The sequence below is a fragment of the Desmodus rotundus genome, chromosome 4 (assembly GCF_022682495.2).
Source record: "Desmodus rotundus isolate HL8 chromosome 4, HLdesRot8A.1, whole genome shotgun sequence".
In the NCBI taxonomy this organism is placed as follows: domain Eukaryota; kingdom Metazoa; phylum Chordata; class Mammalia; order Chiroptera; family Phyllostomidae; genus Desmodus; species Desmodus rotundus.
This window is the reverse complement of record NC_071390.1, coordinates 12312699-12337786: the sequence shown is the minus strand read 5'-3', so window position 1 is coordinate 12337786 and position 25088 is coordinate 12312699. Positions and strand designations below refer to the sequence as shown.

Sequence of the window (25088 nt, the reverse complement as noted above, 5' to 3'; positions counted from 1 at the left end):
TTTGGGAAAACAACTTGGCAGCTCCTCAAAAACTTTAAACATAGTTACCATATGACCTTGCCATTCCACTTCTAGGTATATGTTCAAGAGAAATAAAAACATATGTCCACACAAAAACTTGTACAGAGATGTTAAAGCAGTATTATCATAATAGCCAAAGAGTGGAAACAGCCCACATACCCAGCAGCAGATGAACGGATGAACGAAATGTGGTATTTCCGAACATTGGAACAGTGCTTGGCCATAAAAAGGAGTGAGGTACTCATACGTGCTCAACAGGGGTGAAACCTGAAGACACTGTTAAGTCAAAAGTCAATCATAAGAGACCACATGTTATGTCCCGTTGATACGAAATGTCCAGAGTAAGTAAATCTACAGTCACAAAGATTAGCTGTTGCCTAGGAGAGGGGTAGGCTGGAGGGTGGGGGTAGGGGAGGAGAAGACTAGGAAATAACTACTAACGGGTATGGAATTTCTTTGTGGGTGGCAAAAATAACCTAAAATTGATTATGACGATGGTTGCACAACTCTAGTAAATATGCTGAAGACTGCCGTATTGCACAATGGGTGAATTTTAAGTTACGTGAAATTATATCTCAATAAAACTGTTGAACAACACAGAGTTTGGCACTCTTTCCATGAATAAAAGACACTAATAAAATAATTGGCTCATTTAGCAAAATGGGTGTGTGGCCTTTATTCCCCTTCCAGATACTGTTGCTTTTAGTTTACTTACAAGTTTATCTGCTTATCCCATGTGATACGTAATCAGAGCTTAGAGCCACAACAGGAAGTCCAAAACTGTTCTTTCAAACAAACTTAAAAAAGTTTAATAACATTATCTAATAGTGTATTAAAACACTGCTTTGATGCCATTTTATGATCTTAAGCTCTTGCTTTCCATTTGCAATAACAAAAGGGCTTATCCAGATAACAATTTGACTTTACAAAACTTTTTTCCTTGATAAAAAATGTTATATTTAGGACAAAGCAAATAGTGTGCGTAGGTGTTTTTAAATCCCCACGGACACCAGGAACAGTGTCGGGCACAGAGCAGCTAATCAATAAGTAGGAAGTTCCCAGAGGAAGGATTCAAATACTCACTGACTGATTTTAGCGAAAAATTAAAGTGAAAGTCGACCAACAAGAGAAGTTTATTCTCTAAATTGTTCCTACACTGAAACGGACTTTCCATACCAGATATTTCAACGTACCAAAACAATCAACTGAGTAGTTCTGATATACTTTTATTGTCAGTGGTTCCTCTGGAATAAGACTATTTTCATTTGAAGAAAACACATACAAGAATTTGGAAATCAAATTCTTGAAGTATAGATAATGCATTTTTTTCACTGTTTATTTCAGGTTCATTTACAATTCATTAGGACTGTCTTTGGACTAGATGGTGAAAAAGGTGCTAGACCATAAAATGACTCGATGTGGACCCTGCCCTGAGAGGTTTGCAGCGCCCTGGGGTAAGGATCGCAAAGGACTCTGGGTTTTGGTGTTTCAGAAAAACAGGGACTAATTTAGCTCTACATTGGTGAATCTGGAAGTTCTTTAAAATGTACTCTCTTAAATTCAGGTTGTGATGTTTATGTTTCCATGTATATTAAAACAAAGCTATACCAATATTTTATTTAGAAAACCACTTAAATTCACCAAAACAGAAAAAGAAACCCAAGACATAATTAGATGTTATAAATCCAGCAGGTACTAGGGTGAGGCAAAGAGGTTTTATGCTCCATGACATATGATTTATAAATTTCTGGCTTACCAAAAATGGAGCTGTGAAATCACTGGGGGAATGAGTTAGTAGAGAAAGGGATTATGTACACTCTCTGGAGGAAGGGGTGGATGCTAAGGGAAAGATGAAACATAATTAGCATATTAAAATCATTACCAAGTTAAAAGCTTCCAACTTTTTAGACTGGAAATAATTCTCATGCCCAAACTGGTCTACTATTACCTATGACCATTAACTTATGATTTTGCTTACTTCAAGTAAATTCTTTACTGGTATTCTTCTGGGATCAATACCAAATGAACTGAATGAAAAGTAGTAAGTCCACCTGAAAAGCTCCAAGTATCAATACTCTTTCAAGACAAATCATTTCGGGGATTAGTACTTGGGGCTGATTCTCTTCTTAGTTCCTTGGTCTAGTTATTGATGGTTATTCAGGACCAAATAAGGAAATGAAATCCATCTGAATGGATTTGGTTCAAAGGAATATAACTCAATAAGTGAACAAAGCATTAATTTAAATTATCATTCTGAAAAACAGAACATTAATAAATATAGAGTGACAATTTATATCTAAAAGCCACTGACAGCAAGTGGAAACTATTTTCCTATTACATCAAACTCATGAGAACTTGAAATCCACCTGTCGTCTCTGTACCTGGTAGTTCAATGTCAGGTTAGATGGTAAAAAAGCTTTCTGAGAAGTTCCAAATACATACTCATATATAGTAAACCATATTCCCCTATGTTGGCTTAATTCTACTTTCCCTTCTTGACACACATTTAGGAGGCTCAAGAGCTACCATCCATTTATTTGGGATTATTTTAAGTAGATTTCTTCTTCCACTTCATTTTAAAATTGAAAATTTTTACTTATCAAAGTGTTAGGCACTGGAAGTAAAAATTTCATAGACCACACTCAACAGAGCCTAGAAAAGTTTGGTTGTGGTTATGACTTGTGAGAGTGACTCACTTATAAAACTATCTGGCGTGGTCCCTACATGAGGCTTTGTACATTCTTCAGCAATAGCAGCAAAGCAAAATCATCCTGAGCTGCCATAAGTGGTGCTGTTTGTGTGCAAAGATGTTTAGGTACCGAATAAAGGCTGTGGCTGCCCTTAACTAACATGCCTGGATCATCAAAGGAAAACATTCAAAATCATTAAACACCTTTGTACCAGCGAAGAATGATAATTCAAGGGAAAAAACTATTACTCAAATAATAAATAATAAATGATCCCAAGTGATTTGACCTTTTCCTGTAGGTTAAAAATATCAAATTTGTAGAATCTTTAAAGTTTTTTTCTAATTATGACTTAATAACATAAAAAGCTTAAGGCACCACGCCCAAACAAATAACATATATTAAACCTATAACTAAAGTTAACTGAGAACATAGTTAAACTGATTCATTACCGCTGTGCCCTGGAAAACTTTTCCTCCCCTGAACGTGACCCCTACGACACTTACCTCGGTAACAAAGTCAAATCCAAGCTCATGAAAACAAAGTTCACGGAGAATACTACCCTTCTGGTGACCGGAATCATTACTGAAAATAATTTTCCATGAAAAAATTCCTGAGAACTCCCCAAATTAACGTCACCATTAGAGGTAATGTAAGAATAACATCCGCACGTATGCATATATTATGTTAGCCATTTTCACATTTAAACCCAATAAAAACATTTTTTAACACGCACTGGCCTAAAATTTTCATTTTGAATCAGTTATTTAATCTGTGTTGGAGAGATCAAGATTCATAAAAAAATTATATAATCTTACTTTAAAAAACACCACAATCTAAAATTTTAGTTATCTGGTATCTTGAATAAATAGTTCAGATAAACATCATTCATGGAAACTTCCTCCGTCTTTTATTGGGTGATTATCTAGGCTCTTTGCATCATCTTCAGAGTAAAATGTCGAATTACTTTTACTGAATTTTATAAAATTGCATGAAAGGCAGTTATAAATCCTAAAAACCAAGACACTATATAGCAAGTTTAATTTTTTATTGACATATACATATATAAAAGCTTTATCTCATAAAATATGCCCCATATTAAATAATTTTAGAGATACATAATTATTTATATATGATGTTTTCAATCTAATTATCCATTATAACGAATCCCTTTGGTCCCTGAACCTGCCTTTATTTTCTTTGTTAAGGGCCGGATGCAGAATGTAACTGTCCCCACTGGGAAGCGTAGGAGTCAAGGGGACTGGGGAGACCAGCCTCAGTTACCCCTGATGATGCTGAGAGGCGCTCAGCACCACGAACATGTTATTCAAACGTAAATAAGAAAATAAGCTACATGAGTGACCTTCATGAGGTTTGTCACATGAAATGTATTTCCTATCACTAAATATTTAACTACTAACAAGCTATACCTAAGTTACTTAACTACTCCCAAGTCTTTTGAGGTAACATCAACATCCGGCTTCCAATTTCCATTCTTTAAAATATTTCTCCATTGTGCTCCTAGATTTCAAGGTGCCAACATTCACGGTAGGTATGATTTTCTGGGGCTTCAGCCACTGAACAAAACGTTTCATTTCTAGGTAGCTGCTGTGTTCACTGTAAGGAATTCCTACAATACAAAAGAGAAGATTGTCTACTAAAAATCAAATTGATAAAAAAATTCACAAGCACAAAATAAAACAAAGGAAAGCAATCCAGAGTATTTTATTCAAAAACTCCTTGATGCTTTATTTCTGACAATGAAATTTATCTTTTAATGAAAAATAACGATTAAATGACATTAAAATGATACAAAACTTTGAACATTAAAAAATTGTTACTTTTCTATGTAGACAATAATATGCATGTCTATAGAGTCTTATTTATAATTAGGCCTTTCTTTTTAAATAATTCTTCCTTTTAAGCGCTTTGTTCTGCTATGAATTTCAAGAAAATCCTAGAAGAAGTATGAGTGAAATTTGAAGAACAAGCAGGAGACCCTTGATTTCTAGAGCAAGAAAGCGGATTCCAGTCCCCAAGCTTTGCATGCATAAAAAATAAGCAAAAAGAAACCAAATGAAATCCTTTAAAAAATCCCTTCATCCTCTTTACTGAAGATCAAGTACCACAGGCCCAGGGAGAAAGGGCCCCGTGCTGAGCAAAGTGGGGTCTTTGGAAAGTAAATCACTGGGTCAGTGACTTATCAGAAGTGTTTCCATCAGCCATTACTGCAGCAAGCCCGCTTCTGAGGACAAGGGCAAACCTCCTCCAAGAGGAACAAAATTCAAGTGAAGTCTGAACTGACCGCCACGGCATCTACCCTCCTGGGCTTTGCAGCGCCCTCTACACTTGCAGCACACAACTGCACCGCCCTCCTTTCAGGTCGTTCTCGAATTTCCTCTCCGTTTCACTGATCCCACAAACAGCGGGACCTCTGTGGGTCACTGTTTACTCTGGTCACACTCCTTTATGTCAGTTTATTACATACTAGAGACTCGGGTTTAGGGTTCACAGAGCAAACTGAAACTCTTAAATTGTTAAAGATTCTTTCATGCCTGTTTTTTTTTTTCATCTTTCACTTTATAGCCCTTCTAAAAAATGTAATTACAAACATGAGAAGTGAGCAAATTTAAAAATTATACCATATATTGAGATCTTTCCTTTGGTCTGGGGTACAACATCTGTTATACTCATTAATTTATTAGAATGTGTCCATCCCGTAGGTCGAAAAGCCAAAATCTGATTGTATCTCCCATCATACATCTTCAAATGACTCTGCAAACCCTGTTAAATAAAAATAGGATATCGATGGAATGGTCACGAAGATGGGCTATGCGGGATAAAACAGTGAATAAAGATGTTACACTGGCACGGTCACAGGAAGTTCGCACTTGGTAAGCATTAGCTTGCAACAGTCTAGTGTCCTACTTCGGAAAAATAAAATCACTGAAAAAAATATTTTCACCTTTGCTTAGTTCAAGTTAAGCAAGCTTAAGAAGAGTCTGGAAAAAAAAACTAAGATGAGACAACTTTACATAAGTAATTACATATTTCAAAATTACAATTCAGCGCTGGCTAGTATGGCTCAGTTGGTTGGGTATGATCCCGCAGACCGAAAGGTCACAGGTTCGGTTCCTGGTCAGGGCTCATGCCTAGGGTGTGGGTTCAGTCCCCGCTCAGGGAACATATAAAAGGCAACCAACTGATCGATCTCTCTCTCACATCGACGTTTCTCTCCCTCTCTTTCTCCCTCTCTTTCTCCCTCCCTTCCATTCTCTCTAAAATCAATAAGCATATTCTTGGGTGAGGATTTAAAAAAAATTACAATTCAGATGGCTACCAAAATAAAACACACCTCTCCAAATTCTACTAATATTAGGATATTAAAATCAGAGATACTAGCATCTAATAGTATTCCTATTAGATACAAATATTAACCCTGATAAACATGAAGCCAAACGTATTCCTATGCATGTACACCAAGAGAGGACCAACAGAGGAATAGCAGATGGGAACAGTTTCATATACTCAACACAGACATGCATTTTAAAGATGCACAGTGGCACTCTTCTCAGGCTGCACCTTCAAGTCTGAACTGGAATAATATTAAACTTTCCATGCTGCTACATTTGGAAGAAATATGCTTCCCTAACAAATCATGAGTAGAATATAAAACTTTCCAAACTAAAGTCATTGTAAGTGATGATATTTGATAAAATTCTTAGAGAATCAATAATCAAAGCCCAGTGTTTGAAAGATAAAAGAAATCCAGTTAATAATAGTACAAGGGATATAAAAAAAATCTAATACTCTTTAGTCTTAACACTAAACCCAGAGTTTAAAAGACTTAGTGTAAATTTATAGTAAAATTCTAGTGTTATTTAAAATAATAAAAAAATCTAAATTGCATACAGTATCATCTTAGATTTCCAAAGTCTTTTTCTTCCTTAATCATACATGCTTTGAACCACTAAAGTGTTCCAAAAAATGCTGGTACCCATTCATCCACCTGCCTATTCACTCATCCAATTAGTGTCTGTCCCAGCATTAGTGCCAGGTGCTGTGGTCGGAGCGGACGCAGCCTTCACCCTCTGGAAGCTTACGGCCTAGGCGGGGAAGGAGACAGTCAGTAAAGCCCACCTCTGGGTCTTTTGTACAGAAACTATCTGCCCCTTCTTACCTTTTCCTAACTCTCTTCACCTAATACACCACCAGCTCCTAGGAGCCTTACAGTTTGACCTTTTCACAAAGAACTCATTTTTTAGTATAAATTCTTAGAAATGAAATTGTTGAGTTCAAGGATTTCCCCCTAATTTTGACTACTATCCAAGTGGATGGGGGCATCAATTTCTCTGAATGCCAGCATAGAAATATTACCTTTAAAAAATGCCAATTTGGTAGAAGACAAACATATTGTCATTTCACTTTTATGTTTGATTACTAGTAAGAGGCTGAACATTTATGGTTTTTATCAGACATTTACATCTTACTGATAAATTAATAACATTCCTTTATTTTTTCTATCAATGATCTTTTATTAAGTTGAAGTCAATACAAGAATAAATACCATTAAATAATTGTGCTTCTTACCAATGACTGTTCCCCCCCAAAGTTTGGGGGGTATATATCACAGATATATAACTAAGTTTTCATTACACTATCCTTGGCTTTGCAAATTTTCAAGTTTTTTGTCTTGCTTAGTCTAGGAACTAGCAAATACAATGTGGTTTGCTCAACTGCTAATCCTGTTCCCCTTGTCCTCACAAAGAAAAGGAAACAAGAGGAAACTGAAGTTTAGAGCAATTATACACATGATGCCATAAGCTGAGAATCCAGCTTTCAAAATAGATCATCACACTTATCTATTCATATTTACCTCTGCAAAAATACTCAGGAGAATTAAATGAGAAGGAATTTTTGTTTTTAAAACATTTTATTTATTTTATTTTTAGAGAGGGGAAGAGGGAGAGAAACATCAGTGTGTGGTTGCCTTTTGAGCGCCCCCCACTGGGGACCCGGCCCACAACCCAGGCATGTGCCCTGACTGGGCATCAAACCAGTGACTCTTAGGTTTGCAGGCCAACGCTCAATCCACTGAGCCACACTAGCCAGGGCTAATTTTTGCTTTACAAGAGACAAATTAGTGTTACCACAAAAACATCATTAGGGATTCTGTGAAGGGTGATTTAGTGAACAGAGAGTTCCTGATCTATGACTCATCTCCATTTATTGGAATCAGTTTGTGTCCCGTATATGCCACTAGAATCACCCGTAAGACTGTTACAAGGTTGTACCACATTTAGTCAGTTGGTTTACATCAGGGTGGTAGTCAACTCCACATAATGTGCATGTTGTATAATTGGGAGGTTGAGCTGGACAGCACAAATGGTGTTATTTATAGAGTTTTTAAGGCTTTCAAAGCATGCCTTAGAGACCCTGGAAATTGTATATTTTTTACAAAGAGTCATCAGCCCTGATGCAACAAAACTATTTTTGGCTGGTGAAAGAATGACTTTAAGTACTAAAATACAGCTTCATGGTGACCACCAACCTCTGCTCCACCTGTGCTCTGAAGAAACGAAACTGTCAGAACGTTATAAACATCTGGTTCCTTTACCGGAGGCAGGGGAAGGTCTCCCGAAGGCAATACCAACAAGAGATGACAAACGCAGAAAAGGCAATGACTGCAGATCATTCCTTTTTCCAAGACACTTTTTTAAAAAATGCCAAACACATTCAAAAGGAACACTTCTGAGTCATTAAAACCGATTTGAATTCCTGTACTAAAAATGGACCTTGAGTTTGTAGTTGTGAGAAGATTTAATTCTCGTTTAAGTTTGGATTTGTAACTATGATCTCTAAAAGCAGACAGTGCGAATCAGTAGAGTCTGTAAAAGTCACAGGTTTCAAGGGAATTGTCAAGGACCAAGAGGTGACCCTTTTCCTCTTTAAGGCTAATGAATCCCTCTAACGGTGCTTCCAGATCCTTCTCAGAAACCTTACTTCATTAATTATCCCCTTCTCTCACATATCCTCAATTTCTCCACGATCCTCACAGCATGAAATCCTCTTCTCTTGCAGCTAACAAACACGCAGACTCCATTGTGTGCTTCCCTCCGGCCAGCACCACGCCTGGCTCTGCTCCACAGCCGTCATCCATGTATGCTTCTTGTCTCCCTTTCTTCACTTACTCATTCCTTCCTTCCTCCCTTCCTTCCTTTTTTTTTTTTTTTTGTCTTCAAGGCAGATAAATGCCCGTCCAGTCTTTTTCTTGAGTGGATAGTTCATCGGTTTTCAGTACATTCACAGAGTTGTATGACCATCACCACTACCTAAATCTAGAACATTTGCACCACCCCAAAAAGAAACAACCTACCCACTAACGGGCACAGCCCATTCCCTCTCCCTCAAGCCCTGACAACTACCATCTACCTACTGCCTCTACAGGTTTACCTATTGTGGACATTTCATATAAATGGAATCACACAAAATGTAGCCTTTTATGTCTGCTTCTTTCACGTGGCATAATGTTCTCAAGGCGAATTCACATACAGCATATTTAGTACTTCATTACTTTTTATAGCTGAATAATAGTCCTACTTTATGGACATCATGTTTTGTTTATCTACTTACATCATTTGATGGGCATTTGAGTTGTTTCTACTTTTGGGTAATTATGAATAACGCCGCTGTAAACAGTCATGTAGAAATTTCTGTGCAGACGTGTTTTCAGTTTTCTAGGGCACATACCTGGGACTGGAATTGCTTGGTGATATGGTCACTCTATGCTTAACTCCTTAAGAAATTATCAAACTGTTTTCCATGGCAGCAGCCCCATTTTACAGTCTCACCAGCAATGCATGAGATTTCTAATCTGTCTGGATCATCGCCAACAATTGGCCTTGCCTGTCTTTTTCATTAGTCATCCCACTGAGCAGTGAGGCGATATCTCACTGTGGTTTTGATTCGCAGGTCCCTGGGGGCTAACAATGTTGAGCTCTTTTCATGTGCTTGCTGGCCATTTGTGCATCTTCCCATTCATTTGGTCATTTGTACACTTTCTCATTCACTCCTTGGCCCTGGGCCATCTGGCCTTCTCCAGCATCACTTCACTGCAATAGCTCCTATACAAGTCACCAAAGATGTGCCAACGGCCCTTCTTCTCTTCTAAGACCTCTCTGCAGCACAGGGCACTTTTAAACACTCTTGTAAAGGTCTAGGCCTTTCATTTCCATAATGCTCCCACACCCCCATTGTCTTCCTAAATGGATAATTTGTTCAAATGGAACAAACTAAGTTAGACATTAAAGCTGTTAAATAAAATAACTAAAAAAATGCTATAGCTTCTTCAGGATATTTGTTCATTTTATGATTAATCACCATCTCATTAGCCTCCACACAAATTGGGTGCCTTCCAAATTTAAAATAAGTTTGCGTCCTGGATGGTGTGGCTTAGTGGATTGAACACCGGTTTACAAACCAAAGGGTCTCCAGTTTGATTCCCAGTCTAGGCCATATGCCTGGGTTGCGGGCCAAGTCCCCACTTGGGGCGCGCAGGAGGCAACCACACATTGATGCTTCTCTCCCTTTCTTTCTCTCTCCCTTCCCCTCTCTAAAAATTAATTAATTAATAAAATCTTTAAAAATAACATAAGTTTGCAAGGCGGGCATAAACACCAATGAACAAAACTCTCACTTGATTACCCCTGAAATTTCTTATGAATTATATACTCATGAAAAAAGGCCATAAAAATTTTACCTTAACCTTAGGAATCAGTTAGAATTTCCTTACACAAGGGATAGATCTACAATGTTCATTTTCTTTACAAAATACAAGTGTTATCAAGTATAAGACAGATACAGTAATCAGCATCCTAAGCTAGTTCAAAAAGTTCCCACACAAAAGTATTTCATGAACATTATCAAAAAAAAATGAAAATAGATCTTTTGTATATATTATGTTCTGAATCGTTTTTACTACACAGGTTTGATGTATTCCATTGCTAGGTGTTAAAATGTCAGCAAATGGAATAAATCTTAGTATATGAATAATTCTGACAAGCCCTCCCAAACCAAGGTGAGGTCATATCTTATGCATCTCAATTTACACCTCAGAATGGACACTAGGACTTCCTCTTAGGAGGCATTTCCACTATTTTATTTAATCCTCACAAGTAAATTTCCAACAGACGCCAATGTTGTAAGGGCTTGATAGTAACACAGAATAGGCTTGAGAAAAAGTAAGAACCTCTTAGAATTTTCCATTCATTTCCCCCCTCACCCAGGAAGAGGCGGAGAACCAGCTTAAGAACAGGAGGTCTGAATGCCCAGACAGCCTTATACTTTCCTGCCTGTTTATTTCCTTGTGCCAGTTCTCCAGTCCCTAACCTCCTGGCGGGCGTGTGGATTCCCATATGGAACTGCACACGCTGAAAACTAAAGACATTTTCAATTTGCCTTAAAAGATTTTCTAGGGCAAATTTACTATAGACGGTGACTTCACAGTAATTGGATTCTTCTACATTAAATGCAGGTAAATGGAATTCCAGTTTACAATCATCACATTACCTTTTCTCATTCATCCTAAAAAGACGTATCTCTGGGCGCTTACCTTAAAATTAATTTGCATCATTGGGAGAAGGTGAACGAGTGAATTGCACATGTCTGTAGTGATGAAGGAATTAATTTCTGGTATATTGAGGCACTGTAGTGTTTTATATTTTTCTCGGGACATGCCCACTTTTGAACCTAAAACTTCAGCAATGGCTATAGGCAAAGAAAAAGGTTAAAAATACTAAAATTACAGTTTATGAAAAATAATTACAACTTAACCAAATTTTAAAATAAGAATTTACCAAACAAAAAGAAATTCAAACTGTTCACACTTTTGCCTTAACATCTCAAAAAGGCTGAATAATTTTGTGGGTTAACTGTGTGAAATAAATTGTAAGAAAACCAAAGAACTTATATTTAAAAACCTAGTTTTTAAAAACTACAAAATGTGTAAAGGAGAAGGGAAGAAACCAAATTTGGAGGAATTAAAACCCTGGTTTCATCACTTCATATCTTAAGGTAAGAAAAAATGGAAAGTACTTTACAAAATAGTTCAGTACTATTTAGATAAAACTACAGTTACATATCCAGAAATCACTTCGGAACAAAAATTAAAACTACTCTCTAAGATAACTAATTGATGGTTTTCATCAAAGAATGCAGTAACACAAGGGGAAAAAAAAGAAGAAAAAGAAAGAATAGTGTAATAACACAACTATGTACTAGACATCTTTCAAAGTTTATTAAAATACTGATGGAGCATGAGTGTTTGCTATATAAACATTTATAGATATGAAGGCTATCATAAACACATATCAAATGTTTCCATTAAGTTAATCCCTTCAAAGTTTAAATGAATCAAACTATCAAATTTTCCTTCAACTTCAGAGGTAATAACGAACCATTTCAGGAAATAAATGCCAAGCACAAGAAACAGAGAGTGAAAGCGCTTTATGCAAAAAGAGCTGATCTTTATAATATATTAATGTAAATTAGATACAGCTAACACCTACCTAGGAAGACTTTCTCTTTTCCAATAGAGTAAGTGCCACAGACGACGAGAGTACGCGGGTTTAGAGTTACAGCCTCGAAGGCAGTGTTGATGGCAAACTGGATAACCTCCTGCTGAGACGGAAAGCAGTATTCTGGGCTGCAGTAGCTGCAACGCGGAAATACAGGGCACTTACTCGAAGAGCAACGCGAAAGCCAGAGCATTAAACTGGATGCTCTCTCAGAAATTAAGCTCCAACAAAACGACAAGCGACGGCAGCACAGTGTAACCACCACTGCCAGTCCTCACTCCCTGTGCTTAGAGTAGTGTCGGCGGCTACCCACAACTTACACTGGGATTATGCATTTGCAGGGTGCTTTTTTCATTACGCTTCTTTTATCACCTTCAAATAAAGAAACTGCCTTTTTTCCTTCAAAAATGTTTCTAGCCAGACAGCTATTTTAGCTCTGAATTATAAACCTCAGTATCTTCTTTAACCCCAATCACTATCAAAGATCATCTATTGATAGGGATTATTTTTGTACTAAAGGACTCTGCTATAGCAAAAAAAATTATTAAAATATTAAAATACAACATGAATATGATGACGTAGCTTTAAATCAAACAGTTAATATTCACGTGGTTCTATTCTCTTCTTAGAAGATACAGAAATACATTATAGGAACATAACAAATCCAATTGGGTGCGCCTCAAAATGACAACATCCAATGAAAAACTAATCTAAGACTACTTACTGTCTATACATATTTGAGATGACAAGTGCTCCTTCACTAAAAGAGTCACAAAGTGCAAACACCAAGGAAATGTATTTTTCCCAATTTCCAAAAATGCTTTTTTGCTGATCCGTCATCAGAATAAAAAAAAAAAATCTTAATCCTTTCTCCTTAAAAACCCACAAAGATATTCAGAATTCTATGTAGAATAGTACTAAGTATCAAGAAAAGGGTTTTTAAAAACTTACTATTTTCTTAATTCACCTGGTTTTTAAAGTATATACAAAGGAATGGAAAAATAGCTAGTGTTTGAAAACAGGATGTGGGAAGACTACCTTTTAGTAAAATAGGCCATCCAAACCCATTTCTCCCTGAAACAGGTTCAAATAGGTAACATAATTAATTTCTAACAAATTGGTGACGTATTTTAATACATAATAAAAAGATAATGGCTTACACCATTATGTTCATAGCACTTAAGAATTCAAAGTTGTCACACAGGAATGACCTTTCTAAGAATGAAACGAATTCTGAACACTGCTCAGAAGGAGTGGTACTTTGGCCTCAGCTCTCTCTTCACAACTGCACCCTGTGGTCACAGATGCTCCGAGAGGATAACGCAAAGGGTGTTCTCCTGAAGTCCGCCCCCAGTGGGGTTTCCTGGTTTCAGGAGGAGGATGCTGTTTTCAAAAGGCAGTTATAAGGAGAATTAAACTGCAGTCAGTTAAGATTTGTAATCCTGAATTTGTCCTTAAGCAAGGATTTTTTTTTTTCAAACGGCATCCTCCTGATAAAAAACCTTAAAATGATAAATGACAAAAAGCCATAGTTCTGATTACCTAAGCAAATGCTCAAATTATTCGTAACACACATGGCCCATGCTGCCTGTGGGAAAAGCAAGCACAAACACAGCTCCTCTTACGTGGTATCTAAATACAGCGTGTGGACTTTCCGGCCAGCAAGGAGAGAGCGTTCCATGGAGGGGTCAGCTCGGAAGTCTCCGGTGTGTAGTATGATGTTACCGTTAGGAAGGTAACACAGGATCATGACGGCACCTGGACAGCTGAACACAAGCAGGTCAAAGACACAGCCTTCGCACACGCAAAGCACCCGAAGGAAGAGTGCTCACTTCACTCTCGAGGTAATACACTATTAGCGGGCCGCAAGGACAAAGCATCGTGCTACAGAGAAAATGTAGCTCTGTCCTTAAGGAAGCTTACGACATCAAAACAACAACAACAACATCAAAAACCGAGTTTGCCCGAAAGGACTGATTTCAGCAGGTCCGGTTTCTCAAGCTCCACACAAGGAAGTGTCTGTCTTTAGGACGAGTCCTTGGGGGACGAGTTTTGAGCCCTTGGAACATTCTGCTAAGGGCGCATTGTGTACGCTGGAGGCCTGGGCTGTGTGTTGTCAGTGGGACAGACAGTTCAGGCCAACAACGTGGTGAAGTCCCGTGTTTGCTCTAGGGGACTGGAGCCTGGGAGCTGAGGTCGGCCTCAGTCAGGCGGCACGGCATGCCTGCATGACTGACCCTCAATAAAAACAAGGACAAGCTTCCAGTGAGCCTCCCCGGTTGGCCACGCCCCGTGAGTGTTGTTACACAGTGCTGCCGGGAGAATCACACACACCTGTGCCACTCCGCTAGCCACCTGCAAATTTGTGCCTGGTCTCTCCCAGGCTCACCCCCCGCCCTATGCCTTTTCCCTCTGCTGATTTCCATCTGTATTTCTTCCCTGTGACAAGCTGCACAAGATTAACAGCTTTACTGAGTCTCGTGAGTCCTAGTGAACCACTGAGCCCAGACGTGGTCTCAGGGACCCCTGACACAGTGGGGTTTGGAAATTACTGCCAAGACACAGGGACTTTCATTTTGAATTCTAAAAAAAACACAGGAAAAAAATTACATTTGTGATTAAAATCTTCCCCTTACCTCCTTGCTCCAAAACCTCAGACCCCAATGATTTTACTGGGTAATTCTATCAAATACTTAGGGAATACCAAATATAACACAACCATTTTTCAGAAAACAGAGGAGTGAAACTTCATGAGGCCAGTGTTGAGAGCTAGGAAAAAGGGCTAGACAATTATAAGCATTGCTAAACAGAAAACCTTGAAGGTCACTAGAATGGATAAGGAAGAGAGACAAGTCGTCATCCGAAATAAGCTTATCAACAGGAGACAGACAGATAGTTCCTCCTGAACCCAGAGCAAAACTCCTCCAGAGCTCAGAGCTATGCAGAGATAACAGCAACACCTGCTTTTGTAACTTGCTTGCTTGCTTCTCACTGTATAAAAGAGCTAGCCTGTGAGCGTTTGGCGCGGCTCTCATAGGAGAGTTCGCCCCTGCGCAGGTAAAAACTTTGTTTGGCCAATAAACCATCTATAAATCTCTTAAGAGTCTGAGTCCGTCAGTTCCTGGAACGAGAGATCTCGCTCTCGCATATAACAGCCAGCATTACCCTGATATCAAAACCAGACAAAAGCATTACAAAAAAAGAAAAAAAAAGGACTAGTATCTATCACGAAAACACACACAAAATTTCTCAGCAAAATATTAGCACATCAAATCCATCAATGTGTTCATTTAAAAGGGTAATACAGGAAGACCAAGTGGGTTTTACACCAGCAATGCAAGGTTGGCTCAACATTAAAAAAATCCATCATTATAATTTATGATATTAACATTGAAAGGAGCAAAATCATATGATCCCATCAATACCAAAGAGGCACTTGACAAAATTCAACACCCATTCCTGATTACAAACTCTCAGCAGCCTAGGAGTAGATGGGAAATTCCTCAACCTGATAAAAGGCACCTGTGAAAAAACTACTGCTAACATCATGCTTCACGGGGAAAGAATGAATCTTTTCCCCTGAAGATCGGAAACCAGGCAGAGTGTCTGCTCTCGCCATTCCTGTCCATCCTGGTACGGAGGGTCTGAGCCAGCACAGTAAACAAGAGGGAAAGAAAGCACTCCGAATAGAAGAAAGTGAAACAAAATTTCCTTCATTCACAGATAACATGATTGGATATACAGAAAATTTTCAAGAATCTATGGAAAACCTATTACAACTAACTAATTAGCAAGTTTAGCAAGATCTTCTTGGGATACAAAATCAATAAACAAAAATCTGATGCCCATCAAGAGGTGAGTAGATAAACAAACTGTAGTGTATCCATACAATCGATACTACTCAATAATAAAAAAAGGGACGCACTACTAATACATAAAATTGCATGGACAAACCTCGAAAGCGTGATGAGTGACAGAAACCAGACATAAAAGAGCAGACACTGTATAATTTCATTCAGATAAATCCCTAGGAAAGACAAATCTAATCCATAGTGATAGGGAACAGATCAATGGTGTCCTGGGCCAGAGGTGGGGTTGGGGATCCATGGGAACAGCCCAAGGAAACCTTTTGGAGTTTCTGTATTTTTATTGTGGTGGAAATTACATGGGTGTGTACTTTTGCCAAAATTCAGAAAACACTGAAAATAAGTCCATTTTATTTATGTAAATTATATCTCAATAAGGTTGACTAAACAAATTATAACTGGAGTTGCCATAACTGGTGATTAAAAAGTCAGCAGCAAAGTTAGCAGATAAAAACTTAAGGCAACCCGAAGAATGAGCGCTGGCCTCGATTTTAGGAGACCTAGATTCAGCCTCAATTTTAATTCTCTGAGCATCTATGATTTCTGATGTACATGAGGCTACGCTGTATGAAAAGTAGAAAGAAGAAAAGTTGACAGCTGCATTTTTGCAATGTAAATAGTGATAGTACTTTACATTTCAAAAAAATGAAGGACAGAGGAAAATGGTTTCCAAAAAAAAGTTTTCTAGTTCTTCAGTGTCAAAACTCTGAAAAATTACTTAAAGGGAAAAGAAAACCTTCTAGTACCTGGAGTACCAGCTGTTAATTTATGTAAGTGATATTAAAGGAAATGGCAAAGGTTATCTCTTAAAGAACAGCAGTGACATGTTAACATATTTTTTTAAAAAATAAGGAGTCTCATATGTCAAGCATAGTAATTTAAACTGGATAAAAAATGGGTTAAATAATATTTAGGAGATCTCCACATTTACCTATAATTGGGTAAATTATTTTTTTCAAAAGGAGAAACATGTTTAAGTCAAGTTTGAAGAAATACCAAGCCTATTAGTTCCATTAAAGAAGTTCTTAAGTAACCATACTAACGTGTCTTCCTTTTGAATATTAAAAAACATAGGCTGTTGTTTAGGCAACTTTAATACTTACTGATTGGCATCAAGCAAAACAACTTTGATACCATTCACCATGCATTCGATGTCCATTGGTAAGGGATGGATATATTGTTCTTCCACATGAAGTTTGCTCTTCACCAAATTGCCTGTTATCTGCAAAACCCAATGTGCTTATTGCTTGCTGATCCACTAAAACACTAAATATGTATTTATTTCATATGTAGTTTAGAGCCCAAGCACCTCAGTAATCTCCCTGTTTTCCCACTTAGATCCACTGTAAACCCTCCGGAGCGCCAGGAGAACCTTCCTAAGATGACTGTGCCACAGCTCTGCTTAAATACTGTCACTGGCTCTCTCTTACCCGTGAAGAGTCCCTCCCTGGCATGACACACAACACCCCTCATGATCTGGCCCTCCCCTTTTCTTCGGGTTTATCTCCTACTACCCTACCTTGTTTAGCCATTCTGAAATACCTGAAGTGCCCGGAATGGGTCTATTTCTCAGATGTCTGCCTTTTCATAACAAACTCCACTCTGCCTGCTTCTGGAATCGAACAGACCTGTTTCAAATTCTGGCTCTGCTATGACTAGCGCTGGGATTGGGGCATGTCACTTAACCTCAATTCTTTCATTAATAAAAAGAGGATAATTCAAGAATGCTGTGAAAATTGAATCAAATTCTAGCCAAAGCTCTTAGTAGTATGCAGTGAAATGTTCACCTTTCAAGATACCTCTTTCATCATGAAACTTTGTCTCATCTTAGACTGGGACAGAGTACAGCCCTCCCTTCTACCTACTTCCAGGCACTCCATCCACGTCTCTGTCTGTTCCAGTACTTATCCCATCTGCTATTATTTTGTGAATGTGTCCCCTAAGGCTGTAAGTTCCTTGAAGTTAGGTACTTTGCCTTGAAGTATTTTTTAGGCACTCAATAAATGTTTACTAAATGAAACTTAGATATTTTTTTTTAGTAAATTGGGAAGTAGTTTATCTATTGTCTCCACATACTAAAAATATTGTTGAACACTTTTATAACAATTGACAGTAACTCACTGAATTTTAGATTCTCAATGTGGAATGTTATCTCATATCTTATCTACCAGAATGGTAAATCTTACCATTGTAATTATTCCTTTTTAACCAGACTGCATAGAAATTCATTGCACTCCACAAATTCATAATGCAGAATACTAAAATTTACCTCGCTACAATAAACTGGAAATGTGAAGTTTTTAGACAATCCAGCATAATGATCGGAATGAAAATGGGTGAGAAAATAGGCTGTGCAACCTTCAACCGGTCCGTACTGAAAGGCATCAACTGTAAAGCCAGTTCCTGCAAGGCAAACACCAACACAAGCGCTTGAGCAACACCAGCGAAGGAAAACATATTCAGCTGGATTACAAACACCAAACCTTCCAACGTCTTCACACCTCACTTCTAACTTCACTTTATAACTTAAATTAAAACTTGCATCAGAGTAAGTCAGCAAAAGGTGATACTAGAGATGAAAAGGAGTCTTGTAAGTTTCCACTAAATATCCCAGTATAGGCTTTAATGAATCAAAAAAATATGAATACAAAAAATCAAAATACTGCACTACAAACCAATTACTTTTTTGTTTCATTTTGAATACTACTTCTTTCAATATTTTCCCGACACTTACTGGGCACCTAAATCCCTTTACTTCTGCAAAATAGCCAAAGGAGGATGCTAATTTTCTCTGAAACACGAATGCTCGATGCGGGTGACAGTGACAGGCTTCTACAGGGGCAAAATGAGAGCGGCCCAAATAATCTTACAGATTACAACGGTCTGTGGTCCTGCCACGGGCCTCAGTACAACAACAGACAAACAGTGTATCAGTAGTAGTTACATTTCATTGAGTAGGGTGGGAGAGAGGAAAGGAAACAAGAAAAAAAAAAAAAAAGCCTGAAAAAGTCTCCCTAGAGGAGCAATAATAATAATTTTAAGGAAAGGTCGAGCTGTTCTAAAATGTGTTCATGAAGGAAATTCCCAAGTGTGTTCCTGAGGTATCCAATTATATGCAAGTGAAAAAGCAAATGATTCTATTGAGACTTATCAACACATGGCGTACCAGTTTTAGACTCAGGTAAAATACATACGATCAATCAAAATACTTATTAAAGACTAACTAGTGCTATGATGTACAAAAATGCTCTTCTCTATATGTTTTGAACACAGTATAGTTCTAAACCATCAATAAAGCACTTAAAAAATCTTCCTGAAACCACGTATGTTTTGGCAGTGTTCTTTTATATTCTTTTCAGAAGAAAAGTCATCGGTTCCTTCAATAACAAAATTCATTTCACCACCCATTTTCCTACCAACTCATCTATGAAGACATGAAAAATTACAAGGGTATGAAAAGGCTGAGAAATTTCAACTTACCAGGTATTTTCTTATAGAACGGACACGTCCTTTTTCTTAATTCTTCTGCATGAGCTGTCTGTGGGATTTTCGGGTTGCCTCTCCGCAGCCTGCGGCTGGCTGACTTTATGAAAACTTGGTCTGGACTTAAATGGCCTGCTCCAGCTTTTATCTTGTTAATAATGTAATCTGACCTCTTCTGCTGTGTTCCTTCCTGTAGTGAGTCTGACTTTCTCGGCCTCTTTCTTTGACGCTGGGCTCTCTGACTAGAAAGCTCCACAGACTGCCAATTCTCATTTAAATTCTTTGCATCAAATTCTAAATCACTTAAAGATTTTTCTGCTTTCCTCTTACACTGCCTGGCCCTCTTTTTATTAGGGCTTAGAAGTGGTTTGAAGCCCATCCCTTCTATTGCACCTTCCTCCATTAATTTCTCTTCTTTTCTTTTAGGTGGTAGACCAAAGTACACACCTATATCCATTTGCTTCATTACCTTAGTAGAAGGGTGTGTTGCATTGCACTGAGGACTAGGTGGCAACATTTTCAAAGACTTGGCAGCAGTAGGTGTACTAGAAAATGTCCCTGTATTTAAAACATCTGCTTGACTGTCTAGCATACCACCAAATGCCTTTCTGCAGAAACATGCTGAGTTAGTGTTATTCTTAGCACTGAAATTCTTACTTGATAACTCTCTAATTTGACTTTGGGTTGGATGGAAAGAAAGACACCTTCCTCCCTGGCTTTCAAAAGGTTTTGACATTTTACTCTTAAGTAATGGGAGAGAAATTTGATTGTAAACAGCTGATTCTTCAATGATCTGATTCTGTTTATTTGATGGAGATGAGTGAAGTTCTGGCTCATCAGGTTTTGCTTTAGTGGCTTGATAACTAGAAGCAGCAAGCCCCGCTGCTAATGCAGGTGGAAACAAGAAGAAACTTCCATCATCAGTGTACGCTGGAGCGTGAGCCCAAATAATACTCTGCTTTTGGAAGAGTTGAGATGAATTGTTCAGAGTGTTGTATTTATACAATTCTTCATTGTATTTATCTTGGGTTAAGATGCCCTGCACTTCAGGGCCGCTCTCCTCCTGCTCCCCCAGTAAGGGACAGTGGAAGTTTCTCAACAAAGAACAGCTGTTGTCATCTTCCTCTAGGCTGCCACCTTTAGTGCTTTGTGTAAAATAGAGTTCCTGTGAATCATCCAGCTTTTCATCCAGATCATAAGTTTCTTCATCACTTTGAAGTGGAGAGTAGGAAATTTCACAGCTGCCGAAGTCATTTTCTGGCAACGGCAAATGTGTATGTGCTGAGGTGTGCTGGCCGTCCAATTCTCCAGCAAGAGGCAAACCAACTCCTACCAGTTTGTCATTTTTAACACACTGTGTGAACTGTGGAGCTCGTTGGGACGTTTGGGTGTTTGTTGAAGAGGAAGTCTTTTTCTTGGTTTCCGTTGGAGACTGAGATTTTCTTAGACACTGTGTCACCAACAAAGGATCAACTGAAACATTTTCTAAGTTCTCAGTTCGTTTTTGACATGGAGACCACCCTTGCTCCAGGTTACAAAGAAAGCGTGAATTAGTCTCAATGAAACTAGCACCTGACCCCTGTGACAGACTCTTAAAAGGACTGTTACCAGCCCTACTGTGAGCTAGCAGGAGGTGAGTGTATCTCTTGTAATGAGAAGGAATTGTTGAGGTACACAGAAGACCATCAGGACACTCTGAAAATCGTAATAAAGAAAATTAGTATTAGAATACCAAAGTCCGGACTAAGTTGTGGCAGAATCAGGATTATAAATTAACACGTAAGTGTAAAGTCAGCAGCCCTACTTTGAGGCCTTAGCACAACAGCTACCTTTACACGAATCAAAAGAGCAGGATAAAATAACCGTAAACCAGCCTCTTTTTGCAAGGTCTCGTTATTATTTTTAAATCAAACAAATATGAGCTGCTTCGAAAATCCATGCCGTGCTTACGTTACGTATTTCTTAAACAGATGCTACAAATGGACGCCAGCAGTTTCACTAGTCCCCTATTGCTCAGGCAATAAAGAATAAACACTGATATATCTCCCACGGAACTAAAGTCCTACCCCAATTTTCCTTATGGAGCAACACGGATTTATGACAATTATAGAAGCAAATTAGATTCCACTATTTAATATTCACACTGTATACAATAACAATAATAACACTCTTAATTAGTTATAGCTGTTCACACCCTGGACAATTCAGATTCCGTTCTAAGCTTTGAAATTCAATTTGATAAAGTGATCACTAAGGCCTTAATAATCTGGAAACCATTCCCCACTATATCCTCATGATTGAGTAACATTCTGGAACCCATCTTCACCTACGCCCTTGTACATTTATTTTCAGGTTTACAAAAATAACGATCCCTTCTTGCCCCTGTCTGCCTCCCCCACAAAATTTTACATTAAATTAAAAGACTTCATTGCTTAAAACTTAACTTAAAATTACCTCCTCTGTTATAGGACAGAGTTTAAATACGAGACTATTCAAAAGAGTTTAGACAATAAAAAGAAAAAGTATCTTTGAGGTGGTTTCATCTATAAGACATTTCACCCTGAGGTGTGTGCCATGGGACTCCAACTTCCATTTCTGGTTTTCAAGCCACTTAAAAGCAAATTAGTAACATTTGATGAGGCTTTCACTTGCTATACTTTTATGAGAAAGGCTAATGCCAAATTTTAAGTGGTCTTTTGCGTCCTCATGCAGAACTTTAAAATGACAGAGGCTAAAAACAAAATGTCTTCTGAATCACATTTAACATAAAAGGCATCCTGAGTATTATTTTTACTTTACTGAATTTTAATTCTTTGAGATTTAAAAATCTATGTACTGTATATGTAACTGTAAAATACACAAATCATAACCCATTCTCCACATACTCCAAATTGAATTTTGTACATTTTAAACATGACATTACATATTTTAAAAGATAAAAAAAAATAGCATCACTTCAGTTGCCAATGAGCACATTTTTTATTATTAGACTCTTAATAAACTGAGACTCCTTCCCAGTTCCTCTTCCTGTACATTAGTATGTTGCATCCAACATAACCACATTTAGGAGACTGGATTCTATTCATAATTCTCTAGAAGTCTGTTTGATCAAAGATAATAAAATGGACCAGATGTGTAACTTTTAAGAGCCCTCATCTAGAAGCCGTCAATGCAATTGTTGTGAGTCAAGAAAGTAAACAAAGTGAGCGTATCTAGCACAATGTGTTTAATTAGCATTTACGAAAAATAATTCAGGCGGCTAGGGACTTTTATGAAATGAAATGCATTTAGACTGTTTTCAAAATTCTTTACAGTTATACTGTTGGCTGTTATCTTGTTTCACCAGGCGTAAGAAGGGTGAACGCACATTATCCTGTTTGCCTCTAGGGTTAAGTCATCTGTACTCACAGAGTCTCATCTCTCTTTCAGTTTATTGCTTCCCTTGCTTGTTTCCCTGGACTGATGACAGGCCTGGCCTGCTGCAGGCCTATTTAAAGACCGCTGTCTTTTTTTGTAATCTTACCTGTTGTAGAGACTGGTGGAGAATCCAAACACTCAAACACGTGCCATCGAGGTGTCTGACCCAGTAAGGAGGAAAAAGGCAGCTGGCAGTTCGGGCAGTAGCCATCGTAAACTGGCCGTATCTTTGGAGAAACCTGTTTGCTTTTGCTAGTCCTACTGCGCGTTCCTGGAGTGGTCTCCTTGCCTTGGGACTGCTGGACACCGTCTTCACAGCTAGAATTCTGACTAGAAGATACAGAAATCTGACTATTTGTTTCTCCAAGGCACACTTCAGGGTCCTTCACCTTCTCTTTAGCTTCCACAGTTCTCTTCTTTCTCTTTCGTTTTGACTGACCCTTTCCACCGGTTGCTTTTTTGACAGATTTTGGAACACTCTCAGAGCAGCTGTTTGTATGGGCTGATTTGGGTTTTCTTTTGGATTTGTATTCCCAGATACTGTCCTCTGAAAAGGTGTCTTCTAACATGGTAAAATGATTTTTATCATTAAAGAAGCACTAATCTCAAGTAAATTGAGAGTCTATTTCTTGCAACAAAATTTTTAAATTGAATTATTTTGCTGTTAAAAAAAGGAACAAAATACCCATTAACTTGATGAAAATATAAAGGTCTGGTAATGAATATATTGGCAAACTACAAAACTTAGAGCACTGAGAACACCTAATACAATAAAATTAAGAGAATCTACCACAGGGGTAGTATCTGAGTTTTCTATTTTTGTGTCTATTTCATGCAGTTACTGTGTCTTTTCCAGGACTTGATTCATAAAAATAAGTATCAATAATAGTTTGAAAAGTAAGCCCTAATGGGAGTCTTAGAACGAGCTTTGTAAAATTGTTATAAAGCTCCTAGCTGTTCTCTGTCAACTGTGCAACCGCCCAAATAACTCACAAATCCACCCACAGTCCCTGGGCGATTGGCTCAGCGGGTGTTTCAAACACCAAATGGCTGCCTCAGTTTGCTAATTAACCCTAGTCACTGCAAAATCAAACAGGTGTGTGATTCCCAATAGACATAATTGCCCTTATCCATGACTCATGGATAGTCAACAACTTCAATTTCCTGGGTCAGTCCACCATCTTCCTCCAGCAGCAAAGAACGAACACTGCACAATAAACAAAATTCCAGTATGTTAAGTCGTGCCTGCCCTGAGGCCACACTTCTAACTCCAGACAACAGAGGTGGTCTGCCCTGCAGGTGGCCAGTCCTCTCTCCACCAGCGTCAAAACCAAGGTTCCCCTGCCCGTTGCCTCCCACGGGCTCTGCCTTCTCTTTACACGTTCCGGGCTGCAAGATTAGAGGAGGGGGCCTTACCCCCTCCAGGTCAGGAAGCGAAGGAGCTGCTAGCAGACTCCACTCCATAAAAGCAATCACAGCCCTCCCCTCTGAACTCGGAAGCCGGGCCCGCAGGGATCTTGGCCGCAGCCCACCTGCCACCAACAGCGCCCCTGGGAGCGGCTGCGGCTGCGGCTGCTCCCTCGGCGCCCCCCTGCCTCCTGCGCTGCTGACACTCTATTTATTCGCTCCCGCACTTTCAGCACTGCAGGGCGACAAATTACTGAACTTGTGTATAAGCCAAAGCCATTGGCCAGTCACCCCCAACTTCTAAAAGCCTTTCTCTTGAGGCTTTTACCGTTCTCCTTTACGTTTCCAGTCTTGGCGGGAACTGCTTCCTGCTGCCAGAGCTGTGTCGAATCGGCTGATGCCAGTCTAAGAACCGAACTTTAAAAATTATTGGGAAAAAACCTGTACCCTATTACGTCCTGAGGATTCATTTTGTCTTATTTTTTTGTCCGAAAAGGGAAAGGTGGGGGGAATGGTTTTCTTACAGCTTCTAGAGCACTAAACCGAGGTCTTTTCCTGTTGAATCTGGCGTTCTGAAAGTCCAGGCTTCGCTGTGGCCAGCGGAGTAGGAAGGGGCGGGGTGGTTTGGGGCG

General features: G+C 38.6%; 1 protein-coding gene across 4 annotated transcripts; it reads right to left on the bottom strand.

The window, feature by feature from the left end:
- Positions 1-3741: 3741 nt before the first annotated feature.
- DCLRE1A (DNA cross-link repair 1A) lies at positions 3742-24932 on the bottom strand. 4 transcript variants are annotated; one of them, XM_024555586.3, is made up of 10 exons: positions 24798-24932; positions 23156-24256; positions 19630-21327; positions 18419-18552; positions 17253-17371; positions 13909-14049; positions 12275-12420; positions 11320-11474; positions 5351-5492; positions 3742-4338 (listed from the first exon to the last, which is right to left on the bottom strand). In XM_024555586.3, exons 2-10 carry the CDS (start codon positions 23616-23618, stop codon positions 4178-4180), a joined length of 3159 nt encoding a protein of 1052 aa, XP_024411354.2. In that variant the 5' UTR covers positions 23619-24256; positions 24798-24932; the 3' UTR covers positions 3742-4177. The 4 variants fall into 4 exon arrangements, 3 of the variants coding, with proteins under 3 accessions (XP_024411354.2, XP_024411355.2, XP_045047297.2); XM_024555587.3 differs by having other exon boundaries at positions 23156-23710; XM_045191362.3 differs by lacking the exon at positions 24798-24932 and adding an exon at positions 24466-24711 and having other exon boundaries at positions 23156-23710.
- Positions 24933-25088: the final 156 nt, after the last annotated feature.

Coding starts and splice junctions, on each gene's coding strand:
- DCLRE1A (XM_024555586.3), bottom strand. CDS start 23,618: ATGTTAGAAGACACCTTTTCAGAGGACAGTATCTGGGAATACAAATCC. Junction 21,328..23,155: donor TCCACCAGTCTCTACAACAG/GTAAGATTACAA, acceptor TACGATTTTCAG/AGTGTCCTGATGGTCTTCTG. Junction 5,493..11,319: donor TGATGCAAATTAATTTTAAG/GTAAGCGCCCAG, acceptor TTTATTTAACAG/GGTTTGCAGAGTCATTTGAA.